General features: G+C 41.1%; 1 protein-coding gene across 3 annotated transcripts in view; it reads left to right on the top strand.

Moving 5' to 3' along the window:
• Nucleotides 1-22,694, top strand: part of AP2B1 (adaptor related protein complex 2 subunit beta 1) — a 1,330,026-nt gene that overhangs the window by 113,137 nt on the left and 1,194,195 nt on the right. For all 3 annotated transcript variants that reach the window (XM_044063279.1, XM_044063277.1, XM_044063278.1), the window contains exon 8: nt 3,376-3,496. In XM_044063279.1, coding sequence (XP_043919214.1) covers nt 3,376-3,496 — 121 coding nt within the window. The remainder of the gene's footprint in view (nt 1-3,375; nt 3,497-22,694) is intronic.

Genomic DNA, 22,694 nt, shown 5'->3' with positions numbered 1-22,694 from the left:
CTACCAGGGAAACAAAACTTACTGGCAGACAGTTTGAGCAGAAACCTTTCGGATCCACACGAGTGGATGCTGGACACCAAAATGTTCAGGATGATAACAGCAGTATGGGGATGTCCTCACATAGATCTCTTTGCAGCCCATCTAAATCATCAGCTACAGACTTTTTGCACCAGGACTTTCCACAGAGAAGCTTGGAAAGTGGATGCCCTGTCATTCAGTTGGAGGAACCTCTCGGGATATGCCTTTCCACCTCTACCTCTTCTTCCACTAGTTTTATTGAAGATAAAACAGGACAAACCCAAGATGATAATCTTGTTGGCTCCGAATTGGCCTCGGCAGTTTTGGTATCCAACTCTAAAAAACCTATGCCTGGAGCCCCCTTGGATTTTACCTCAGTTTCCGAACCTTCTGTCCCAGCATCACGGTCGGGTTCTACACTCATGTCAGAACTCTCAGCCTGGCGGCCTGGTTAATCCAGGACCTTTGATTTCTTTTTTCCTACCCAAGCGGGTTATGGATGTCATTTTAGAAGCCAGACATCCTAGCACTAGAAAATCTTATGCAGGAAAATGGAAAAGATTTTGTTCCTGGATGCAGGCTCGGGATTTTGATCCTCTTCCTCCTAACATTACTTTAATTTTACTTTACTTGACAGATCTCTTACACAAGGGTCTCTCTTTCTCTTCCATTAAGATCCATGCCTCTGCTATTTCTGCTCATTATAATACAGACCCTCCCATCTTTTCCCACCAGCTCATGAGATAGTTCCTCAGAGGAGCTAAGAACTTAAGACCTCCTAAATCTCCTCCCATTCCTGCTTGGGATCCCAACTGTGTTTTGGAAAAACTAACCTTGCCTCCTTTTGAGCCTGCCGCTTCTTCTGACATCAAGTTTTTATCTTGGAAGACAGCTATCCTGTTAGCACTAACCTCTGCCAAGAGAGTTTCAGAGTTACAAGCCCTTATGGTGGTGGAACCTTGTATTATTTTTCATCAAGACAGGGTATCTTTGAGGACTAATCTGACCTTCATGCCTAAGGTGGTCTCCAAAGTGGCTTTAAATCAAACTATCCACTTGCCAACCTTTTTCCCCACGCCTCAAAATAAAGGGGAAAGGATCTTACATTCCTTGGATGTACATAGACAGCTACATTTTTACCTGAACAGAACCAAGGACATCAGAAAATCAGAACAATTGTTTGTTTCTTATGCTTCAAGTTCCCAAGGTAAAGCCATTTCTAAACAAACCATTTCTAAATGGATTGCTCATGGAATCAGATTTTGTTATTCACACCATGGAAAGCAAATCCCAGGGAGCATTCGGACTCATTCCACCAGAGCTGCTGCCACTTCTGCGGCCTTCCTCAGGGGAGTTCCTACCAAGGACATTTTGGAAGCTGCAACTTGAGTTCAGTGCATACTTTCTCTAAGCACTACAATTTACCTCTCTACTCTAAGTCTAGGGCAGGCTTTGCCTCTGCAGTCTTGCAGGGCCTTTTAGCCGCCCCTTCTTCTTTATGACCACCTCCCTTTCTTTCTTTCAGCTTTGGGATTCCACCCTACAGTCATGACTGCAACAGTGAAACACGATGAACATAGTACAGTTGTGTACACCTACCATAAATGTAGATGTTAGAGTGTCTTCACTGTTGCAGTCTGGGTTTCCCTCCCTCCTGTCCCCTCTTATTTTTACTTTTGTGTGGTTCCTTTTTTCACCATTCTTCTGAGGTGTATTTGCAAAGGTTATGGGACCATTTTCATTTTGGAACTCCTGACATCTGGGGCAAGAAAAACTGGAGAAGATGGCGTCGGCTGTCAGCTTTATACTCCTGGCGCACTGACGTCAGGGAGCAGGGTTGAACAGCCGACGCCTGACCCAGACTTTGGGATTCTGGCCGACCGAGGGCTGCCTGCCGGCAGGGGAGAACCCTACGGTCATGACTGCAACAGTGAAGACACTCTAACATCTACATTTATGGTAGGTGTACACAACTGTACTTTTTGGTGTGCCTGGGGAAATTTGGTGTGGGATCTTTCCTCCTACTCCTGGGGTCACTCTTTCTCTATGAGGCAGCCAATTTCTGAATTTGGTACATGCAGACGTCGCAGATATAGCCAGTGTCAGTTTATGGCCCTTGCATGCTACGTCGCATGTACCTCTGATTCTAAAATTTTGGTATACCGGCAGGATGGCCAGTGCTGCAGGCAGCAACAACATAAGGTTATGAATACTGCAACATGGAAGAGAAGGACATCTATCTATGGTTATGGTAAGTTCTTACACAACTGTTCTTTCCTCTGCAAAAAAAAGTACCTTTCAGATGTTTTACAGACTGGGGCATTGCATTATATTAAAATCCTAAATGTATCACCACATTACTTGTATCTTAACATAATACTACTCCCTATGCCGCCATGAATTTATGTTCCCACCTCTCCCTTTTACACTTTTTTCATTTTTAACCCATCTTTTACCTTTTCCTTCATTTTGGACTTCACCCTAAACTATTTTTCTAAGACTATTTTGTAAAAATATTGTTGAAATTTTGTGTACTGCAGTCACTAGCCAAGAGTGTGCAGTTTTACTTTTCCAACTTCACAATGTTTTAGGTTGCGTAGAAATATTCAGTACAATTTCATCTTGTTTACAGATTAAGTGAAGTAAGACTGATTCAAAAAGTTGTTTCTTTAATTTTTTACACTTGTTTATAGCTGTAAAAGTGATCTTCAGTTGTAGCATGTGTACAGTTGTGATTGCAGAAGACACATGACATGTCAGCTTTGCAGAATGGGCGGTTCTGAAGAAAATCTTTTTTTTTTTTTTTTTTTTTTTTTGTAAGTGCTGCAGTATCCATGAATAAATGATTTTTGGAAGTGGTTAAAAAGAGAACAGTTGTTTATTTCGCAGACGAAAGTTAGTCTACACATTCTACTGTTACTTGCTGAGTGCGACACTCTCAGCTCATGGGTGTGACTGCTTGCAGGCAAATGCAGGTTATAGCCAAGTGCAAAAGTGGATTTAAAAATAGTTGGAGTAGCTCGGAAGTAATTGCCTATATCTAAGGATATTACCTTCTAAGTATATCTACTGTTTAGAGCTGCAGCATTTGAGAAGTTTCCTTTTCTATATAACTGCACATTTGTAAATTTGGAAATTAGGGTTTTTTCTTTTTTTTTTGTATGTAAATAAAGGACCCATTTATATGTAAGGCTATTACATCACTGTGATAATTAATATAGTGGTGCATTATCCTGTGAGGTGCCTCATGGAGGACATGTTGTTTTTTAAAAATGACTTTTGGAAGTTCCTAGAAGTACTATTGATTACGTATATATGGATGCAGTAATGCAGTCACTTGTTCTGTTTCTTCTACAGGCCTGAGATCCTGAAGCAGGAAATCAAAGTCTTCTTTGTGAAGTACAATGATCCTATATATGTAAAGTTGGAGAAGCTGGATATTATGATTCGCCTGGCATCTCAGGCTAACATTGCTCAGGTCAGCACGATTTCCATTTATTTATTATTTATTCATTTATTGCATTTGTTTACTGGGAAAATTCACTGTGTCTAAAAGAGCCCATTTTCAGTGGAGGCCCGGGGAGAAAAGCTCCAACAAGAACATAAATACAGAAAATATTAAACAATTGGTACAAAAGTAGATACCATTACACATAGTGATTACAGTAATATGTATAGAATATATACATAAAAGCAGGAATGCTGCTGGTTGCCAGATGAATTCAGAGAGGTATAAACTGAAATATATTAATCAACGTTATTGCACCACTATCAAGTTATGCAAAATAATAATTATGGAGAAAATATCAGTCAGCCGTAGCAAAATGTATGGGAGTTTAGTTATCATATAAGGAGAAGGAGGAGGTTAGGTTGTAGAGCAGGTACACAGCCAGGAAAAGTTGAAATGATTTTTCAGTATTTTTTGAAAGTGGTGGTGCTGCCTGTGTTTCTTGTAGAAGGTGAAAGTGGGTTCCATAGTTTGGTGATGGTGAAGGAATAGAGGAATTGACCAGCAGGGTAAGGTGGGCTTTTCTACTTTTAGAAGTAGATGATTTTCAGATCTTAGTTGCCTGCTCGGTTGGTATTAGTTGAGAAGTGTTGAGAGAGCAGGACAGTCTGTGGGACTGTATATTATTTTGAGCGCTGTAGTTAGTTGAGTGAATGAAAGATGATGATAGGGGAGTTCCAGCCAGCCTAATTGCTTCATTGAGTTATAGTGGTGAGATGAGAACTTGGCCTCTGGCAAATTTGGCTATTCTGTTATAATGCATTTTAAGTTTGGATTTTGTAGAATTTTGGATATTAGTGAGGAGAGGAGCCACTGGGGATGCACAAGCCAGTGCATTCCTTCATGCCGGTCCCAAGCCTGGATAAATGGGGAGGGTTACGTCAGGAAGGGCATCCTGTGTAAAACCTCTGCCAAATAATATATGCGGAAACAATACAGATTTCCATACCGGATCGGTCAAGGCCCGGGTTAACAACAACTGCCACCAGTACTGTTAGCCAACAGGGTGCTGGCGGAAATTGGGCTACTGTTGGCTGAAGGAGGAGGAGAAGAAGAGGGGGACGGCATGCCCGAAAGAAAGAGAGGAGGAAGGTTAGGAGTGTAGTAGTGAGGATAGGAACTTCGAATGTTGGCAGCATGACTGGTATAGGGAGAGAGCTGGCTGATTTGATGGAGAGAAGGAAGGTTGATATATTGTGCGTGCAAGAGATCAGATGGAAGGGGAGTAAGGCCAGGTGTATAGGAGGTGGGTTCACATTGTTCTATCATGGTGTGAATGGGAGGAGAAATGGGGTAGGGATTATCCTGAAGGAGCAGTATGCCAAGAGTGTTTTGGAGGTGAAAAGAGTGTCGGATAGAGTGATGTTTATGAAGCTGGAAATTGATGGTATAATGATGAATGTTGCTAGTGTGTACGCTCTGCAGTTGGGTGTGCGATGGATGAGAAAGAAAAATTTTGGAGTGAGTTGGATGAAGTGGTGGTGAGTGTACCCAAGGGTGAGACACTAGTGATTGGAACAGATTTCAAAGGGCATGTTGGTGAAGGGAACAGAGGGGATGAGGAAGTGATGGGCAGGTATGGTGTTAAGGAGAGGAGTGCAGAAAGTCATATGGTAGTGGATTTTGCGAAAAGGATGGACATGGCTGTGATGAATATGTATTTTAAGAAGAGGGAGGAGCACAGGGTGACATACAAGACATGCACACAGGTGCATTATATCCTATGCAGGACGGTCCATCTGAAGGAGATTGGCGACTGTAAAGTGGTGACAGGAGAAAGTGTAGTTAAGCAGCATAGAGTGGTGGTCTGTAGGATGATGTTGGTGATCAAGAAGAGGAGGACAAGTGTGCGAGCAGTGCCAAGGCTCAAATGGTGGAAGTTGAAAGGGTGATTTTGAGGTGGAGTTCAGGGAAGGGTTAAAACAGGCACTGGGGGGCAGTGAAGAGTTACCGAATTGCTGGATAACTACAGCAAAGATGGTAAGGGAGACCCCTAGAAAGGTGCTTAGTACGACATCTGGACAGAGGAAGGAGGACGAGGAGACCTGGTGGTGGAATGAGGAAGTACAGGAGAGTATACAGAGGAAGAGGCTGGCGAAGAAGTGGGATTGTCAGAGAGATGAAGAAAGTAGACAGGAGTATAAGGAGATGAGGAGCATGGCAGAGAGAGGTGGTGAAGGCTAAGAATAAGGCATACGGAGAGTTGTTTGAATGGTTGGACACCAAAGGGGGAGAAAAGGATCTGTATCGATTGGCTAGACAGAGGGACCGAGCTGGGAAAGATGTGCAGCATGTAAGGGTGATAAAGGATAGTGAGGGAAACATGCTCACAAGCGAGGAGAGTGTGTTGAGCAGATGGAAAGAGTACTTTGAGGGGGCTGATGAATGAAGAGAATGAGAGAGAGAAGGTTGGATGATGTAGGGATAGTAAATCAGGAAGTGAAACAGATTAGCAAGGAGGAAGTACGGACAGTTATGAAAAGGATGAAGAATGGAAAGGCTGTTGGTCCAGATGACATACCAGTGGAAGCATGGAGGTGCTTAGGAGAAATGGCAGTGGAGTTCTTAACCAGATTGTTTACTGAAATCTTGGAAAGTCAGAGGATGCCTGAGGAGTGGAGAAAGTGTTTTTGTATCTATTTTTAACAATAAGGGTGATATGCAGAGTTGTAGTAACTACAGAGGGATAAAACTGATCAGTCACAGCTTGAAGTTGTGGGAAAGAGTATTGGAAGCTAGGTTAAGAAGGGAGGTGAAGATTTGCAATCAGCAATATGGTTTCATACTGGGAAAGAGCACTACAGATGCGATGTTTGCTCTGAGACTGTTGATGGAGAAATATAGGGAAGGTCAAAAATAGTTGCATTGCGTCTTTGTGGACTTGGAGAAAGCATATGATAGGGTGCCTGGAGAGGCGTTGTGGTATTGTATGAGGAAGTCAGGAGTGGCAGAGGTATGTAAGAGTGGCACAGGATATGTATGAGTGTAGTGTGACCGTGGTGAATCCTGCAGTGGAGTGACAGATCCGTTTAAGGTGGAGGTGGGATTACATCAAGGATCAGCTCTGAGCCCTTTCTTATTTGCAATAATGATGGACAGGTTGACAGATGAGATCAGACAGGAGGCCCCATGGACTATGATGTTTGCAGATGACATTGTGATCTGTAGTGTGAGTAGGGACCAGGTTGAGGAGACCCTGGAGAGGTGGAGATATGCTCTAGAGAGGAGAAGAATAAAGATCAGCAGGACTAAGACAGAATAATTGTGTGTGAATGAGAGGGAGGATAGAGGAATGGTGAGGATGCAGGGAGTAGAGTTGGTGAAGGTGGATGAGTTTAAGTACTTGGGATCAACAGTTCAGAGTAATGGTTAGTGTGGAAGAGAGGTGAAGAGAGTACAGGCAGGATGGAATGGGTGGAGAAGAGTGTCCAGGAGTGATTTGTGACAGACTGGTACCAGTAAGAGTGAAAGGGAAGGTCTATAAGAGGGTAGTGAGACCAGCTATGTTGTATGAGTTGGAGACTATGGCAGTGACAAAAAAGGCAGGAGTCCGAGCTGGAAGTGGCAGTTAAAGGTGTTAAGATTTGCACTGGGTGTGACAAGGATGGGACAGGATTAGGAATCGGTATATTAGAGGGTCAACTCAGGTTGGATGGTTTGGAGACAGTCAGAGAATCGAGATTGCATTGGTTTGGACATCTGCTGAGGAGGGATGATTGGTATATTGGGAAAAGAATGCTAAGGATGGAGCTGCCAGGTAAGAGGAAAAGAGGAAGGCCTAAGATAAGGTTTATGGACGTGATGAGAGAGGACATGCAGGCAGTCTGTGAGACAGAGCAATATGCAGAGGATAGGAAGAAATGGAAACAGATGATCCACTGTGGTGACCCCTAATGGGAACAGCTGAAAGAGAAGTGAGGAGAGGAGCACCATAAAGGAGAGAGGGTAATAAAAAGGTGGTTGCAAGGGTTTGTCTAGTAGAGAGGCTAAGAAAGTCTTTGTGCCTGTAGAGCATACCGCGCTTTTGGTGTGTTTTTTATGATGCTATTCTTTATGTGTAGGTCAAAGTTAAGGTTTTCATCTGTAATAATGCCTAGTAGTTTTGTGTGTGGGACAACGTCTATAATGGTATTGTCTTGGGCTTGTATAGTGAAGATTTTATCTATTGGAGTGGTTTTCTTAGGGGTAAAAAGTACAAGTTTAGTGGTTTTTTTTTTTTTATTTGAGGTGAGGGCATTCTGGATGATTTGCTGGTGTTCGGAGCTGGAATTTGCAGTGCGTATTATTGTGGAGTCATCAGCATGCTGGATTATTGGGCATTGTGGGAGAGTGGAGTGAAAATTGTTAAAGTTGCTAAATAAGAGAGGACCAAATATGGACCCTTGGGGTACCCCTGTGGAAATATTGAGGAAGGGAGAGTAAGACTGTTGCCATTTGGTAGATTGCTGCCAATTGGAGAGAAAGCTATTGGACCATTATAGAGTAGGTGTGGAAATGTGGAGGGTGGATAGTTTGGAGAAGAGGATGGTGTGGGAAATGGTATCAAAAGCTTTGGAGAGGCCCAGGAAATAGAAGTGATTTATTTTGCCAGAATCCCATGCCCGGTTGACTGTATCTAGGAAGGAGAGGATGGCAGTAGTGATGCTGTGTCCTGGTCTGAAACCATACTGAGTGGGTAATAGAATTTGGTTGTCAACAGGTGGTTGAGGAGTTTGGCATAGATTCATTTTTCCAGTATTTTAGGGAAGGTTGAGCCAATTGCTATGGGCTGAAAATTTGTGGTGTCTGTGTTCATGCCACCTTTTTGTAAGGGGGCAATGTATGCTTTTTTCCAAATGTCTGGGACTAGGGATTCTCTATCGATCTGTTAACGAGTATGCTGATGGGACAAACCTAGTTTGCAGCTACCTGCAGGAAGTGCAGGGGTAGATTGTCAGAGGCCAGAGTACAGAGTTTTAGCTTAAGTGAAAGTCTTTTTATTGTGACTGTGGGTATGGGGGAGAATTGTAAGTTGCAGTTGAGGGTAGGATTGTTTTCTGGCATGATCTGGTCATCTGCTGTCTTGGTGGTGCTAACTGTAGGAAAGGTGGTGGTTAGGTTAGCTATCGTGTCAATGTAGTAGTTGAAGAGCATGGCAAGTTCGGCTGGTGTTTTGTCTGGGTCAGGGGATGGGTTGCTTTGAGAGCCTGGGTGTAATAGTTGGTTAATGGAGAACCAGAATGTCTTGGAATTATCTTTGTTGGCTGTGTAGATGGAGGTAGTTGGCATTTTGTCTTTGGTTATTAGTTGTTTTGCCTGGTTATAGAGTTGCTTGTTTTGTAGTAGAGTTGAGAGGTCATTTTCTGCCACAATTTCCAGATTTTATTTCTTGTGAACATGACTTCTTTGGTAGGTTTTGAGAGCCAGCTTGCATGGTTATGTTTTATCGTTTTTTGACAGGTGGGTGCTTGCTTATTTAGGATGTCTAGGGATGTTGAGTTAAACAATTCAACAGCCTCATGGCATTGATTTGAGGAGTTCCCAGTTTACTTCAGCTAAGGTTTCATTAAACATAGATGGTTGGAAGTTAGTCAAATTTCTGCTACATTTGTATTGGTGTTGGCCAGGGGTTGGGGAAGATTTGCATAGGAAATATGCTAGATGGTGGTCGCTAATGGTATTGGGTAGTATGCCTGCAATGGCGATATTGTTAGGGGTGGACACTAATATCCAGTCTTTTGTGGAACCCCAATTGTTATTTTTGTGGGGTCTGGTGATGTCTTGAATTAGTTGGGAGAAGTTGCAAACGTTTATGTTTTTGAGGGGTTCTTTTGGGCCATGTCTAGCCAATCAGTGTTTAGCCAATCAATGTTTACATCACCTAAGATGATGCTTTCATTATCTATGTTTTGCGATGTTCAGGCAAGTATGTTTTCTAATATTGGTATGTTTCATGGAGCAAAATACAGAGCAAATATGAAAATGTTTTTATAAGTTTTTAATGTAGAGATTAGTACTTCGGCTGGGGAGAAGTTGGGTATTTGTTTTGAGTAGGGAAGTAAAGTATATTTGCTAGGGAACAGTATTGCTACTCTCCCTCCTCTCTTGTGGGGCAGATTGGCTTTTAGGCATGAAAAGACTGAGGGGAGAAATTCTGTGTCTTGCATATGATTTCATCCAGGTTTTGGTAGCTGCTGTAATATCGGGGTTGTTTTGTAAAATTCACGCTTGGAGTTCAGGTATCTTGTTTCTAAGGCTTTGGAGATTTGTGGTTGATAGCATGAGAGATTTGCTAGGTTTGCTGGGGTGGGGGTTCAGCCTGGATTGGGTTGTAAATCACCGCACTGGGATATAATGCTTTGGCAATTTATGTGGGTTATACTTATTTTTTTCCTAAAATGGTATAGTTGCTGCTGGTGGTGTGATAATGGGGGTGTCTTTGGAGAGGTAAAATTTGTACTTTGGATAGTACAGAGGTATTGGCTGTGAATAAGCTAGGGCGGATGTCCAAGTAACTTGATATAAATATGGTTATGTGTGGTAGTTGTACAGGTGGGTGTAGGAGACATGTTGGATGTCTGGAGAGTTATGATTGTTGCTAGGAGAGAGAGAGTGTAAGTGAGAGAAGTGAATCATCATCATAGTAACGATGGACATAATAGTGGTTGAGTGCAATGTGGTAACTGAATGACTATGAGCAGGATAGCTTGAGTTTAGGGGATGGAGCACTATGGCTCTATTTAGAATGGTGGGGAAGAATAGTAGTTAGGATGTATGGTATGACTGGGGAAAAATTAGTGGGTTATGGAATTAGTGGGAGAGAGGTGTGGGAGGGGTCAGGTTAGGTATAAGGTTAACATTACGTGGGATTGGCAGGGATGGGGAGCAGAGTGAGTGTAGCGAACAGAGCAAGCCATCCCCCGCAAAGACAAGAGCTGAAGAACTATCAGTTTAAGGTCAGTGATAAGCTTAAGATATCACTATCTAACTAACAAAAGATTAATCTAAGCAGCTCTGGAATGCTTCAAGTAAGTATCATTGTAAGCACGCAAACTGGGTTGTTGGGCAGTTATAGAGAGGGTTGTGAGTAGTATAGAAAAAATGCTCGAAGTACACAGCAGAAATTTGTGTACGTGTGTGTGTGTCTGTGTGTGTGTGTCTGTGTGTCTGTGTCTGTGTGTGTGTCTGTGTGTGTCTGTGTCTGTGTGTCTGTGTGTCTGTGTGTGTGTGTGTCTGTCTGTGTCTGTCTGTCTGTGTGTGTGTGTGTGTGTGTGTGTGTGTGCGCTAATTCAAGCTATCATTGTGCCATCTAGTGGCAATTGTCTGGAATAATGAGAGTAGAGAACCCTTTGGTGTTGTGCACACACCTTTTAACACCAAGTCTTAGAACTTTACAAAAACTAAGTTGTAATTCACCTGTTGCAACAGAAAAACTGAAGGTTGTCAGGTTCTTGCTTCCTGGAGGTTTTATTTACTTTAAAAATAGCCAGTTTCAATGGGCAAAAACAGACTTCTTTTTTTTTTTTTTTTTTTTGCGCAGTTTAATCCCAGGTTGTGGGGGGGGTGGAAACGTAATAAGAAATCTGTGCAAACTGTTGCAACAGAAAAGCTCTATTTTGTCAGGTTCTTGCTTCCCGGAGGTTTTATTTAGTTAAAGGATGGCCAGCGTCAGTGGACAAAAATGGACTTTAGTGTAAAGGAGGAGCAGTAATGTTTAGTTTGAAGGATGTGGGTACTTTCACTGTCACTGTGTGGTTATTTTCTGTATGTTAACCAGGGTAGATAAGATGCAGTAGTTTCCCAGTGCTGTGAGTGATCTTAGAGCTTTGAAGAGCTGATTCCAGCATGCTAATTCTGGTGGTCCTGCAAGGCTGAGAGGTTGTTGGTTGGCATGTTCCAGGTCCAGATTTCTGTCTTCAAGTCTCATAGAGCTACAGCTTGATTTTACTTTTCATCTTAGTGTTATTTTTGATTTTAGTATTTAGTTTGTTAAAAAGTGCTTCCTTCTAGATTTGGAATAGTTAGATCCCTATTGGTTAACTTTTTGTCTGTCAAAACAAGTGCTTTCTAGTCCTTCTGCATTCTCCACAGTTCCTATATTTATTTATGATTACCGGGAAAGTCCGAATGGATAGGAACCCATCTTCAGAGGAGGCCAGAAGAAAAGCTTCAAAGTATTACAAAGCATTTTAAGAAGAATAATTCTACAGTCTTTTAAAAATGATACAAAAAATACAGTTTAAATAATTATAGCACATTAGACCCAATTTGAAAACCTTAGTTAAGAATAGATACAAGTTCTATGACAATGACTTAATAGTTCAAGAAATTTTAGTCAGTTTATAGAGAAATGAAAGGTAAGTTAGAGTCATTCAAACAGGAATTGCAGTAAGAAGTGAGACAAACAGTATTATGGTATGTTTAGAGAGAAAGCCAGGGAGGAAAAATTGATAGAAATAAGGAAATGAGTGAAGAAGGGGGAGAGTAAGGTATGAATAGGCATTTGTCTACATTTAGGGATATAGTTTATCCTGGTGTTGAGCAAAGGGGTTTGCTGAGTGCATTACGATCTGTTAATCCTGATGAAGTAAAATGGGATATTCATTTGAAAAACAAATGCTGCTTTAAAAGTTGCAGTTAAAGCAGTTCCATGACTACAAGACATAACTTTTGTTGGTTATGTGATTGAGCTTTTTAAGTGTGAAAAGAGCAGCATTTCATAAAATAGAAATTTGTAGCTACACAATCATCACTTCAAAAGTGTTTTGTAGGGATCTTTGCCTGCCCTCCCCTTTTCAAATGGGGGCTTGCCTCCCATACTTCTCCTGGTTATGTTTACTAACACCAAGTTCATTCTCTCTCTCTCAAAAAAAAAAAAAAAAAAATCATTGTGTGTGGTCTTAATCTTTTGATGTATATCACAGTACTACCACGTCAGTGATTAGTCTTCAAACTTTGCAATTTGCAGTGTCACCTATTTAGCCATTGGCATACCATTTCCATTTATAGTTTTCTTTTTCATTCTTATGTATTTTTTTACTTGAAAAGTAGTAACCTTGTCTTGATTTTTGCATGACAGGAGCCTTTCATTTGACAAGAAATTCTTTAATATTCTGTTAAACATTGTCTGCACTTCTATATTCAAAGTCTTTGAGATTTTTTTTTTTATTTATTTTTTCCGGTCTTTGCCTTTACCTGCCTTTTAACCTGTACTGAATCTCCCAAGGGAATTGCACTATCCTAAAACTTCTCCCAGCTTTCACTGCCCTTGCATTTTAAAGCCAAGCAGTTGAGAGTGCTTGCTGAAGTGAAGGTAGAACATGATTAGCAGTGTTCTACCCCACCATGAATTTCAGTAAATGTGTCCAAAGTGACACTGTTATTCAGATAAGAGATGAGGTTGGGGAAGGGATAAGTAGGTAATGAGGAGAGAATGGAAGCAGTATTACTGCTTCAGTTTTGTTTTCTTGTACACATTTATGTAATCTTTGAGCATACACAGTTGCAGAATTGGTTTTAGAGCTTAGTATTGCACAAGGAGTATACAGTATTGCACAAGGAGTATACAGAAAATCTGAGAGATACTTTGTTTTAACACTGAAAGTCTGTCTCTTGATATCGATTTGGTGAAGTGTTCTCACAATTAACTATACATGTTACTACTAAAAAGGAGTTAATGCAACCCTGAGATGAAGTTATCTCGGTTGTGGTACAAACGGCAAACAGACTGTGTTACACATTAAATAAGTCCATTGATGTATGAACAGTTGTAGTTTATTACTTACCACAAGATGTCATTGTCTCCTGAGTATCACAGAGAATATACATTTGATGTTGCAAAGTACTCAGAATACCCTACCCCCCAGCAGATTTGTTGTTTTTTGAGAGATCCATCCACAACCCCTTTTCCCATTTTTGCACATGCGGTCGAGGTGTCACTTCAACAGTGGCAATCATCTAGAGTCAAGGTTTACACTGCTAGGTGGCTAGCTCTGCCTCGGTAGTTTTTTCACACCATACACTCACATCTATGGGCAGTTTAGAGTATCCAGTCCACCTACTCCATGTGTTTGGAATGTGAAAGAAAGCGGAGCAACCTCAGGGAGGACATACAGACTCCACACAGAAGGTACCCCAGTTGAGAAATGAACCGGGAAACCCCTTGTTATGAAGTGACAACACTGTCCACTGCAACATTGTGCAATTGTAAAATATTTCTGCAGTCTGTGAATGAACTGATTATACTATGTTACTGTGTCACTGAAGTTTCTGTTATAGACGCTTTTAAATATTGACAGAGCCACCCAAGTTGATCAGTAGAGAGTTCAGGGTATTGGGAAAGACCTTTAACAGATTAACTTGATGACATGTTCTTGTCAGCTCCAGTCTTTCCCTTTACAGTGAAATGTTATGGCTGCTTTTATTTATTATCTTAATCATTGGGAGAATCCACCCAAGTCTGAAAGAATTAATAATAATGTGACTGTAAACTAATGAGCTAATGTTTTCAGGATTGAATAACACCAATGTAATAAATTGCAGAGTTGGTAATGAGTGTAATTTTTCTACATGATGTAATTTCAGTGGATAGGTGTCCTTTAATATACTGTAACGGGGAGGGAATTAAATGAGGGCCAGATATCCCAAGCATGCACTTAAGTTGGAGAATCGGAGAACCTTGTGATGTTCATTTGATCACTGAAGTAGCCTAAAATATATGGGACATCCTGCTAAAGAGTGGACCTGCCGGCCAGCTTCCAAAGCTGTAGGGGACCTTCCATGCACACTAGCCACTGTACAACATGAAGAGATACGTATGAAGTTAGTAGCTAGGGCACCAAAATTTCAGAAGTTTGTTGTCACTGAAACATGCTCTTTGGGTAGTCAGTAGTCAGCTAGTGTTTCAGCAAAGCTGAACAGAAAAGTACCCTGTTGGGGAATGCCTTCCACTTCATCATTTTTGTGGGTAAAAGATTTTCTTTCCTGTCAACTACATTGACTTGGAGGATAGAGCTGGTGTTTTTGGTGATTGTTACTAAGAATATCATCTCAAATCTTATATTTTTCTGGCCATGGTTCCTTGCTTGAAATACCTTTCAAATATTTAATTGTTGTAAGAAAGTTTAAACTTTTTTTGGCAAAACTTTGGCTTGAGGCTAGGACCTGTGGTTTTGGATGTTATTAAAATGTTTACATAAAAATGTATTTTTCAGTCCAGTTATTTTACTGACTCCTTTAAACTCTGCTACCCACTTGTCAGACACCTTTTTTGGTAGAAAAATTGTCTGCGGTCTCTGTGGAAATTCCCTTACTGTTTATCTTTTTTAATGAGGAAAATGTTACTTTTTGTCAAAGTGCTGTTTGATGGTTGTCACTAAAATGTTACCTCCTGGCAGAAAAGTTAAGTTCAGAGGTAATATCTGCATTTCAAGACATTGCTTGTCGGATACCTTTTTTGGTAGAGAGATATCCTTGGTCTGTGTGGCGATTTCCTTCTAACTTTTATATATTTGCGAAGAAAATTACTTTTCTGCCAAAAAGTGTTGGGGACTGGTGCCAGTAGTGTTTGGTGACTGCGACTAAATAATTTTACCTCTGAACTTAACTTTTCATTCAGGAGGTAAGACCAACTATTCAAAGCTCAGCTAACTGCTTGTCGGACACATTTTTGGGCAAGGAGATAGACTGGGTACTGATAATTCAATTGTTCCCTCTGAGACTCAGAATGAAAAAGTTATCCAGGAGGCTTCTGTCTTTTCTTTGGCTTTCCAGTTCATATCAGCTATTAGTGGGTGATTCCACTCTTGGCCATCTGTTCCTTGTACTACTCATCACTTTCTTTTGGTTCTTCTGGTGCTTTCCTCTGGAAGCCAGTGAGGATCAGGAGACAGTCATATCCTCTCCAGTTGCTCTTGTCGGGCAAGGTACAGTCACTTTTGACAGCATCATGGAAGGGACTTGGTGATGCTTCTTTGCTAAGCTGAAATCTGGAGCTTCATTCGAGGTCACCCGTAAAAAGGAAACTTAAGGTTAGACCTTTATTTTTTCCTAAAACAGGTAAGGAAGTTTGGCTTGACTTTGTAAAAGGGTCTGTAAGTCTTTCCATGCTGAATTTCCTCCTCATTTAAAAAAGATTCCCAGTCTGAGGGATTGGATTTTAGACTTGGGCTGTTTCTCCAGTTTTCATTCCACAGAATGTGCATTACTGTTATTTTTGCTTCCCCTCATGTTTTTAGTAACTCGCCTTCTTCCATAATGTCATTGAATAGTTTTAGCCACTTTTCTTTTATTACTTCTGCTGACTGGCAGCATTCTGTTTGCAACCCATCGCTCCCCAGCATTTTTTTTTCTCTTCACCATTTTATCCCATGCCCTCCTCATTTCTTCTTTTCCTATCCTTTCCACTAATACTTCCATTTCTTCCTCACAGATTTTCCACATTAATGGTGTCTCCCATTCTAGCTCTTCATCTTTCTGTTTTTCCTTGTCTGTCTCTTCTTTTGCTTGTAAACTTCATATAGTATCCCCTAAATTTTGGTATTATTACTTAATGTTCTTAGTATCTCATTTCTTTTTTTATTTATTTAGTTTATATTTTATATATTCTTCTTTGTACTTCCTGTTGTCGCAGGCCCTTTGTTAATCATTTTGTCATCTTAGGGTTGTTATTAAAGTTAGAGTTGATGTCGGTTTTCATTCATTCCTCAACAATTGGGTTTGGATCTGACCCTCTGATCCAAGTCTAACACTTTTTACAGCTCATGGATACGGGAAATCTTAAGCTCCTTTCTTAACCCATAATGCTCTAGTCCCCTGCCATGCCTCAGATCTTGTTTGCCACCTTTAGAGTATGGACGTGGTTGCTGTGAGCTCTCAAGCTTTAGTAGCTTTCTGCTTAGGTAAGTAAACAGCTTATTTCTTACACTACGACAAGTGTAGTATAAGGGAGGAATTGCTGTATACAGATAAAGATAGTGAAATTTAATTTGATTACCATTGTTGGTATTTTTCTATTAACTTTATCTTTACCCTTGTTGTAGTTTTGTTTCTGTGACATTGTTGGTAATTTTCTCTCTTTTTTTGTATATAAAAAAATTTCTTAGCATTATTTATTTATTTTTTGCTGAAAAAACTTCCGGCTTTAAGAAATGTAAGGAGTGTGTGCATAAGATTCTGCTCTCTGATGCTCATGACTCCTGTGTTTATTGCTTGGGCCTGGCACACTTAAAGGTGTCATGCAGCATTTGCAAAGCTTCGGTCCGAAGACCTTAGTTGATAGGAGAAACAAGCTTATTTTGTAAGGTCTTCTGCCTACGTCCTTCTTGGAATCTTTATCTGTAGCTCATACCTCCAGTTCTGACAAAAAGGAGCCCAGAAAGTGGCCGATGGACCCTTCTCGATCCTCCACTCAGTCTTCTGATCCTACCACGGAGACCGCCTATAAAGTATCAAAACAGTTGAATCAGAAGACCAAAACTTCAGATTCGTGTGCATCAGATGCCCAAGCTCTTTCATCGGATCTGAAGCCACTCCCTCAGAACCGGTATGTGTCCTCTCTGAACCCTGTCCCTTCCAGATTGCCATCACCTTTTTTAGAGAGGTATTGCCTGTCTAGGTCCCCTTCAGTGGGCCTCTTCTTCCTGTTCCTCCAGGAGTCTGACAGAAGCAGATGTGCACCGAATGATGAAGTTTCGGCACAGATTCAGATGGGACTTCTCCTGGTGCCTACCCCTTTGGATTTGGAGAATTTTACCAGTGCTACTCCACCCATCTTGGCTCCTTCTGTGATCCGACCCATGCCTTTGGAGGCTATGGATCAGAGTCTTTAGGACTGTCTGTATTGGATCTGAAGATTTTGTATCTTCGGCTCTGATACATTCCCTGAGTGCACCGGTTCCAAGTGTGTCAGAGCCAGATGACTCTTGGAGCTGTAGCGTTGTTGCCAGGTCTGAGTTGTTAGTTGATTTCTGAAGTTGTCTGAGCCATCTGTGTCCCTTGGAGCCTTGGCACTGAACAGCTCGGTTCTGACCTCTGCCTCTTGTGGGCTGCCTTAGGGTCAGAGGGAGTAGATAGTCTGGAAGCATGTTTTCTTTGCTTTGTCGCCATCCTTCTCCCTGGAGTGCTCTACCTTTGAGGTGGTGGAGACCGTGTTCTCTGCTTTTGGAGGTTGAACGATTCCACCCCCTTTGAATCTTCCTTCTGGATCCCATGTGTCTTTTTGCCTTGAGCCTTAACACTCTACTCCACAGGAACAGCCAGCCCAAAGTCTCCAGGCTACCCCGCAGGGTATATTTGTATCTTCTGATACTTGTCCAGAACATCCCACTGAAGTCCGTAGGAAGAGAAGGTGCAAGAGGAGGCACTTAGGCTCTCCTCAAGAGTTGGTCACAGAAGATACTGGTTTTGATGAGGGGGAAGGGTCCCAAAGATCACCATTTGATGGTCTCCTTTGGAGATCCTCAAGCAAAGGGATGGTTGGTCTACTGATAATCCCTCCCAAGAGGAATTTGTATTCCTGGAAGCCTTTGGGTCTGACCCATCTATCTCCTCAATGACTCCACATACTGACAAGCTCATTGATTTGCTCTCTAGGCAGGCATGGAAGATCCAGACTCTGAGCTGATCCCCAAGAGACCAGACAGGATCCTGGCACCACTGAAAGGGAAAGAGTTTTGAAGTAAAGGAGTACCAGTATATACCATAGTCATAGCGGCAGCCACAAAGAGAACTTGCATAACAGAATTCATCTGTCCATCCCTTTAGCAAGGAGTCCAAGGTGTTGGACTGATGTGGGAAGCATGTATATGCTTCAGCAACCTTTGCACTCAGGTTGCTGAATTATTTGGTACACTTCACCAGACTTCAGAGGGACTTGATTAAAGAACTTTGCAAATCCCCCTCTGGGACCAATACTTTTGAGGCACAAAGCTCTATTGCTTCATAGTTGACTACCCTACAATCTTTCACAAATTCGTCCATGAGGCTGCCTTCACATGCAGCTGAAGGTACTTCAAAAGTGGTGAGTTCAGGCATTTCCTTTAGGAGACATGCATGAATGCACCTGTGTGATTTCAGAGTCCTTCCGGTCCTAGTTTGTCAATGTTCCATTTGATGGAAGTTCTTTGTTTACCCCTGAACTTAGACGCACTTTCCAAGTGAGAGCAAAATGGTAAAACCCTGCCTGCAGTGGGTGTAAGTTTTTTTTTGACTCCTCAAAGGAGCTTCTCTAGGAATCAATGAGGTGGTCGAAAAATGTGATTCCAAAAGTCCCAGGGTCCTTTCCATGATCCACGTGGAGATAGTTTTCCCCAGGGGCAAAGGGGGGAACTCTAACAGAAGATGCCACCCGCATGGCAGAGGATGCCTACGGAACCAGGGGTCCAGAGAGTCTTTCTCTAACAAAAACCCTACCAGCGTTCCTGAAAGGAGGCCTATTGTCCACCTCTGGAGACAGTTGGGTGTTGACTATTCCTGCACAAGAGAGCCTGTCTAGAAATTACAAAAGATAGGTTATATAATTTTCCTTTCCCTACCCTCTTTAACAGTAAACAAAATTCCCAGTATTCCACCCAGTCAGGGGAAAGCAGCAACTCTAGAAATAAAAAAAAAAAAAAAAAAAGAAAAAGCTGCATGGAAAGTCATCCAAGCCATCCCCCAGCCCAGAAAGAATCTGGCACTTACTCAAGATTCTTTAGTGCCAAAGCAAACAATAGACTGGAGACCAATTTTGGATTGCTGCAATTTGAACAAATTGGTTCACTATGCAAAGTTCCAGATGGTCACTGTTAAGTCAATTTTACCTTTCCTGCACAAGTATGACTGGATGTGCTCAGTAGATTTCCAGGATGCGTACTATCTCTTAAAAATGAACAGGTGATCCAGGAGATATCTACACTTTTGGATGGGTGCCAGTAATTACCAATTCAAAGCACTGCCCTTTGGCCTCACCACAACCCCCAGGGTGTTCACCAAGTGCATGGCTGTAGTAGCAGCTTTCTTGAGACTGCAGAGATGCCAGGTGTTTCTGTACTTGGACAACTGGCTCATAACCAGTCAGACCAGGCATCTTCTGATTTAAAAGCACAAGACTATGTACTCCAGATTTGCTTTCTTCTAGGAATTCCAATCAGTCAGAACATATCTCCAATAGAACCATATCAGACATTAGAGTTCACGGGGGTCTTGTTCAATACAGTATCAATAACGGCCTTCCTTCTCTTACCAGCGGTACAGCCTATCCAATTTCAAGTCTGAAAGATAATTCAGAATTCTTCTCTATCAACACAATTCATTCGGTCCCAGGCACTTGGCCCCCTGAAGAGACCAATATATGCATATCAATGTCTCTAGAAGCTCTGAGAATGCAACAATGAATGATCTCATCCATTTGATTTGTGATAGAGTTGAGGAAAAAATAATTCTGGATCCAATTGCACTGACCACATGGTTTCTTCACTTCCATTGATTGATGCCACAGAACCCAGGCTGACATTATTTTATTCTGAACTTTGATGAATAATGTTAAGTTTCAGAGGCAAACCACTGAAATTTTCTCAAAGTAGATGACCTAGAGAATTGAGAATAGATGCATGTGATCCACATGGTTAAATGGATGTGTTCCTTGTGGACATAGTTTTAGATTCATATAGATGGAAAACAGAAGTTGGATCATCAAATTAGGTGCTTTTATATATTTTATTTATAGCCATGGTGATTAGTAATTATTGTTTTTGCACTGATCAAGGCTTTGGCCAAGACCAGTCTGCTTTCTTCTTGAAATATATGGTATAACTACATGGAACATTGCTTTTATGCTGACAAGAGTGCTTTACCATCATTTGTGGTTGGATTAATAATTTGACTGTGCAATTTCCTGTACTTGGTAGTATTGTTTGGATTTTGATATAATGTGTCAACAATACATTGGCATAAGACATTTCTGTAGCACCTGCTTAAAATATTACTGGACTTTATGTGGGAATGCAAATGCCTGCTAGTATGCAGACACAGTGTTACCATGTAGTGGCTGGTAGGGCTGTGATTCCAAGACCTATCTCATGCCGAAGTAGATGCATCCCTGGGAAATTTTAATCTGGCTAAATCTACCCTTAGACCCAGCTTTGGAAAACCAGTGCACAGGACAAATGACGAATACAGATTTGTAAGAAATGTCCCGTTTAGAATTATGTTTTATAACTTGATGAGATTTGTTGTAATAGGGACTGCCAGATAGGCAAAGAGACTGTAATGTGGAGTGACTAGATTAAGAATGGAATATTGTATTGCTGTGACTTAAGGTGGATTTTAGAGGGTACCTTTCTTTCCATGGAAGAGGTTGGGAGCAAGGTTGAAGAGCCAAGCATGGTTATGGTGACAGTATTTATAACCGAGGCTGATGGAGGTAGAGGACTGTGCTGCCTTACTGCACAGGTTGTTGGCTAGCAAAGGAGAGATTTCTAAACATTTTAGCTAGTGCCAAATATGATGCATTCCCAATATTTGAGAATGGAACATGGAAAGCCTTTATAGAATCCATGTTCAAAGAGAAGGAATGACAGTTAGCTATTTCAGCCTAGGCCGTGTGGTGGCCTATCCCCAGCCCTGGCATTCACTGTTCATAAAAGAATATATTGCTGGCAGCACTTCCCAGTAAGAATGGAGCGTAGTGGAAGAGGTTGGGGAGAAGGGTTGAAGATGTCAGGGTGCAGAAACAGACTGTTGTCTTTTACATTCTATGGGGATGTTCCTGTAACCAGTTAATTTGGCAAAGTGTTTGTTAGGCAGTGAGTATAGCTGTGCATACCTCCCTTCCCCCAGTCTGCTTTTAAATCTTGGTTGTTGGGCACTGATAATCAAAAGCTTGTGGGCACTGTGCTGAAATAGTAGATTTAGGTGATATCCCTGGTAATTTCAGTGATTGTGCTTAAACATTGGAAAACACTTTCTGATGTGGATGCGATAATAAAAAACGAATGCAGTGTCCTGGTTAAATCTTTTGGGTGAAAATCTGTATTTAATATTGTGGATGTGAGTATCCCCATGAAGGGAGCTTACCCTTCAGTCAGTTTATTTCCTAAAGTTTTACCCAATGTAGTTCATTTGGAGGATACTCCTTGTGGACAAGCAGCAGTTTATATTCATGATAAGCCCTCTGTTTCTAATAAACCAAGTGGACAAAATATCAGGCAAGACATGGACAGTGTGAACAATTGTCCTGTTTCCTTGACACAAGGTACTGTTAACTCTATTGTTTCTAATGTGTGTGAGAAAGCAATTTCAGCCGATTGAAATTAGTTTTGGTGCTTCCTTGTTTAGTTTAACAAGTTAGATGAATAAGAGTTATTTTCTGCAAAAGTTCTAACCAGGACTTTCCATCAGGTTTTCCCTCCCTGGAAATAGCGATTAAAGAGTTGGAAAAGAAGTTGTAGAGGTTGTTGGTTAGACAAGTTAGACAGAGGGTACTTGGTGGAATGTTTAAGGGGTATATGACCAATATGGGTTTGAGACCATGAATTTATTGATGAGAAGAAATTAATCCATGGATTTCTTCTTTTAGATTTCCAGTATAAATCCATGGATTAAACAACACAGTAAATAAGAACCTTTTGTTTGCTGTGTATAAATAGGCATATGATGAAATCTTTGCGAAAACTGATACAAATTAAATCCATTAAGAATAGCAAGAACAAATTGATTGCTAGAGATGTTAAACAATATGAATCTAAGATGGCATATTTAAAAGATAAAAAAAAATCTTTTAATAGTAAGAACAGTGGCATCTTTGAGGTAATTGATAACCTTCAAGGTGGCAACAGTTCTGTATGTTTTTCTGGAAATGTAACAAAAGGGTGTGAATCTAACCATTGTTTAATTATACTTGATGACCCTTTAGAATACCTCCCATGTTGTTGCTCAGAGAGAAAAGCAAGTTGTCAACAATTGTGGGGGGTGTACATAAGGAACCACGACCCATTTTGGCAAAATCAAGACTGAAACAGCGAACACTTTTCTTCCTTTGAGAAAGGGTTTACTGTTATACTAGGTTATAGATTTGATTTTGCTGATGCTTTAGTGGAGTTAAGAATGTTTACTTGCAGGTTAAATTTATCTGTTTTGTTCACTGGTAAATTGTATTTCTTAGGAACATTCATCCTACTATTCCCACAATATTCAGCATACCAGAGATAAA

The sequence above is a fragment of the Protopterus annectens genome, chromosome 2.part1 (assembly GCF_019279795.1).
Source record: "Protopterus annectens isolate FY-2018-M chromosome 2.part1, PAN1.0, whole genome shotgun sequence".
In the NCBI taxonomy this organism is placed as follows: Eukaryota; Metazoa; Chordata; order Ceratodontiformes; family Protopteridae; genus Protopterus; species Protopterus annectens.
The sequence above is the reverse complement of the archived record's forward strand: the minus strand, read 5'-3'. Positions and strand labels throughout refer to the sequence as shown.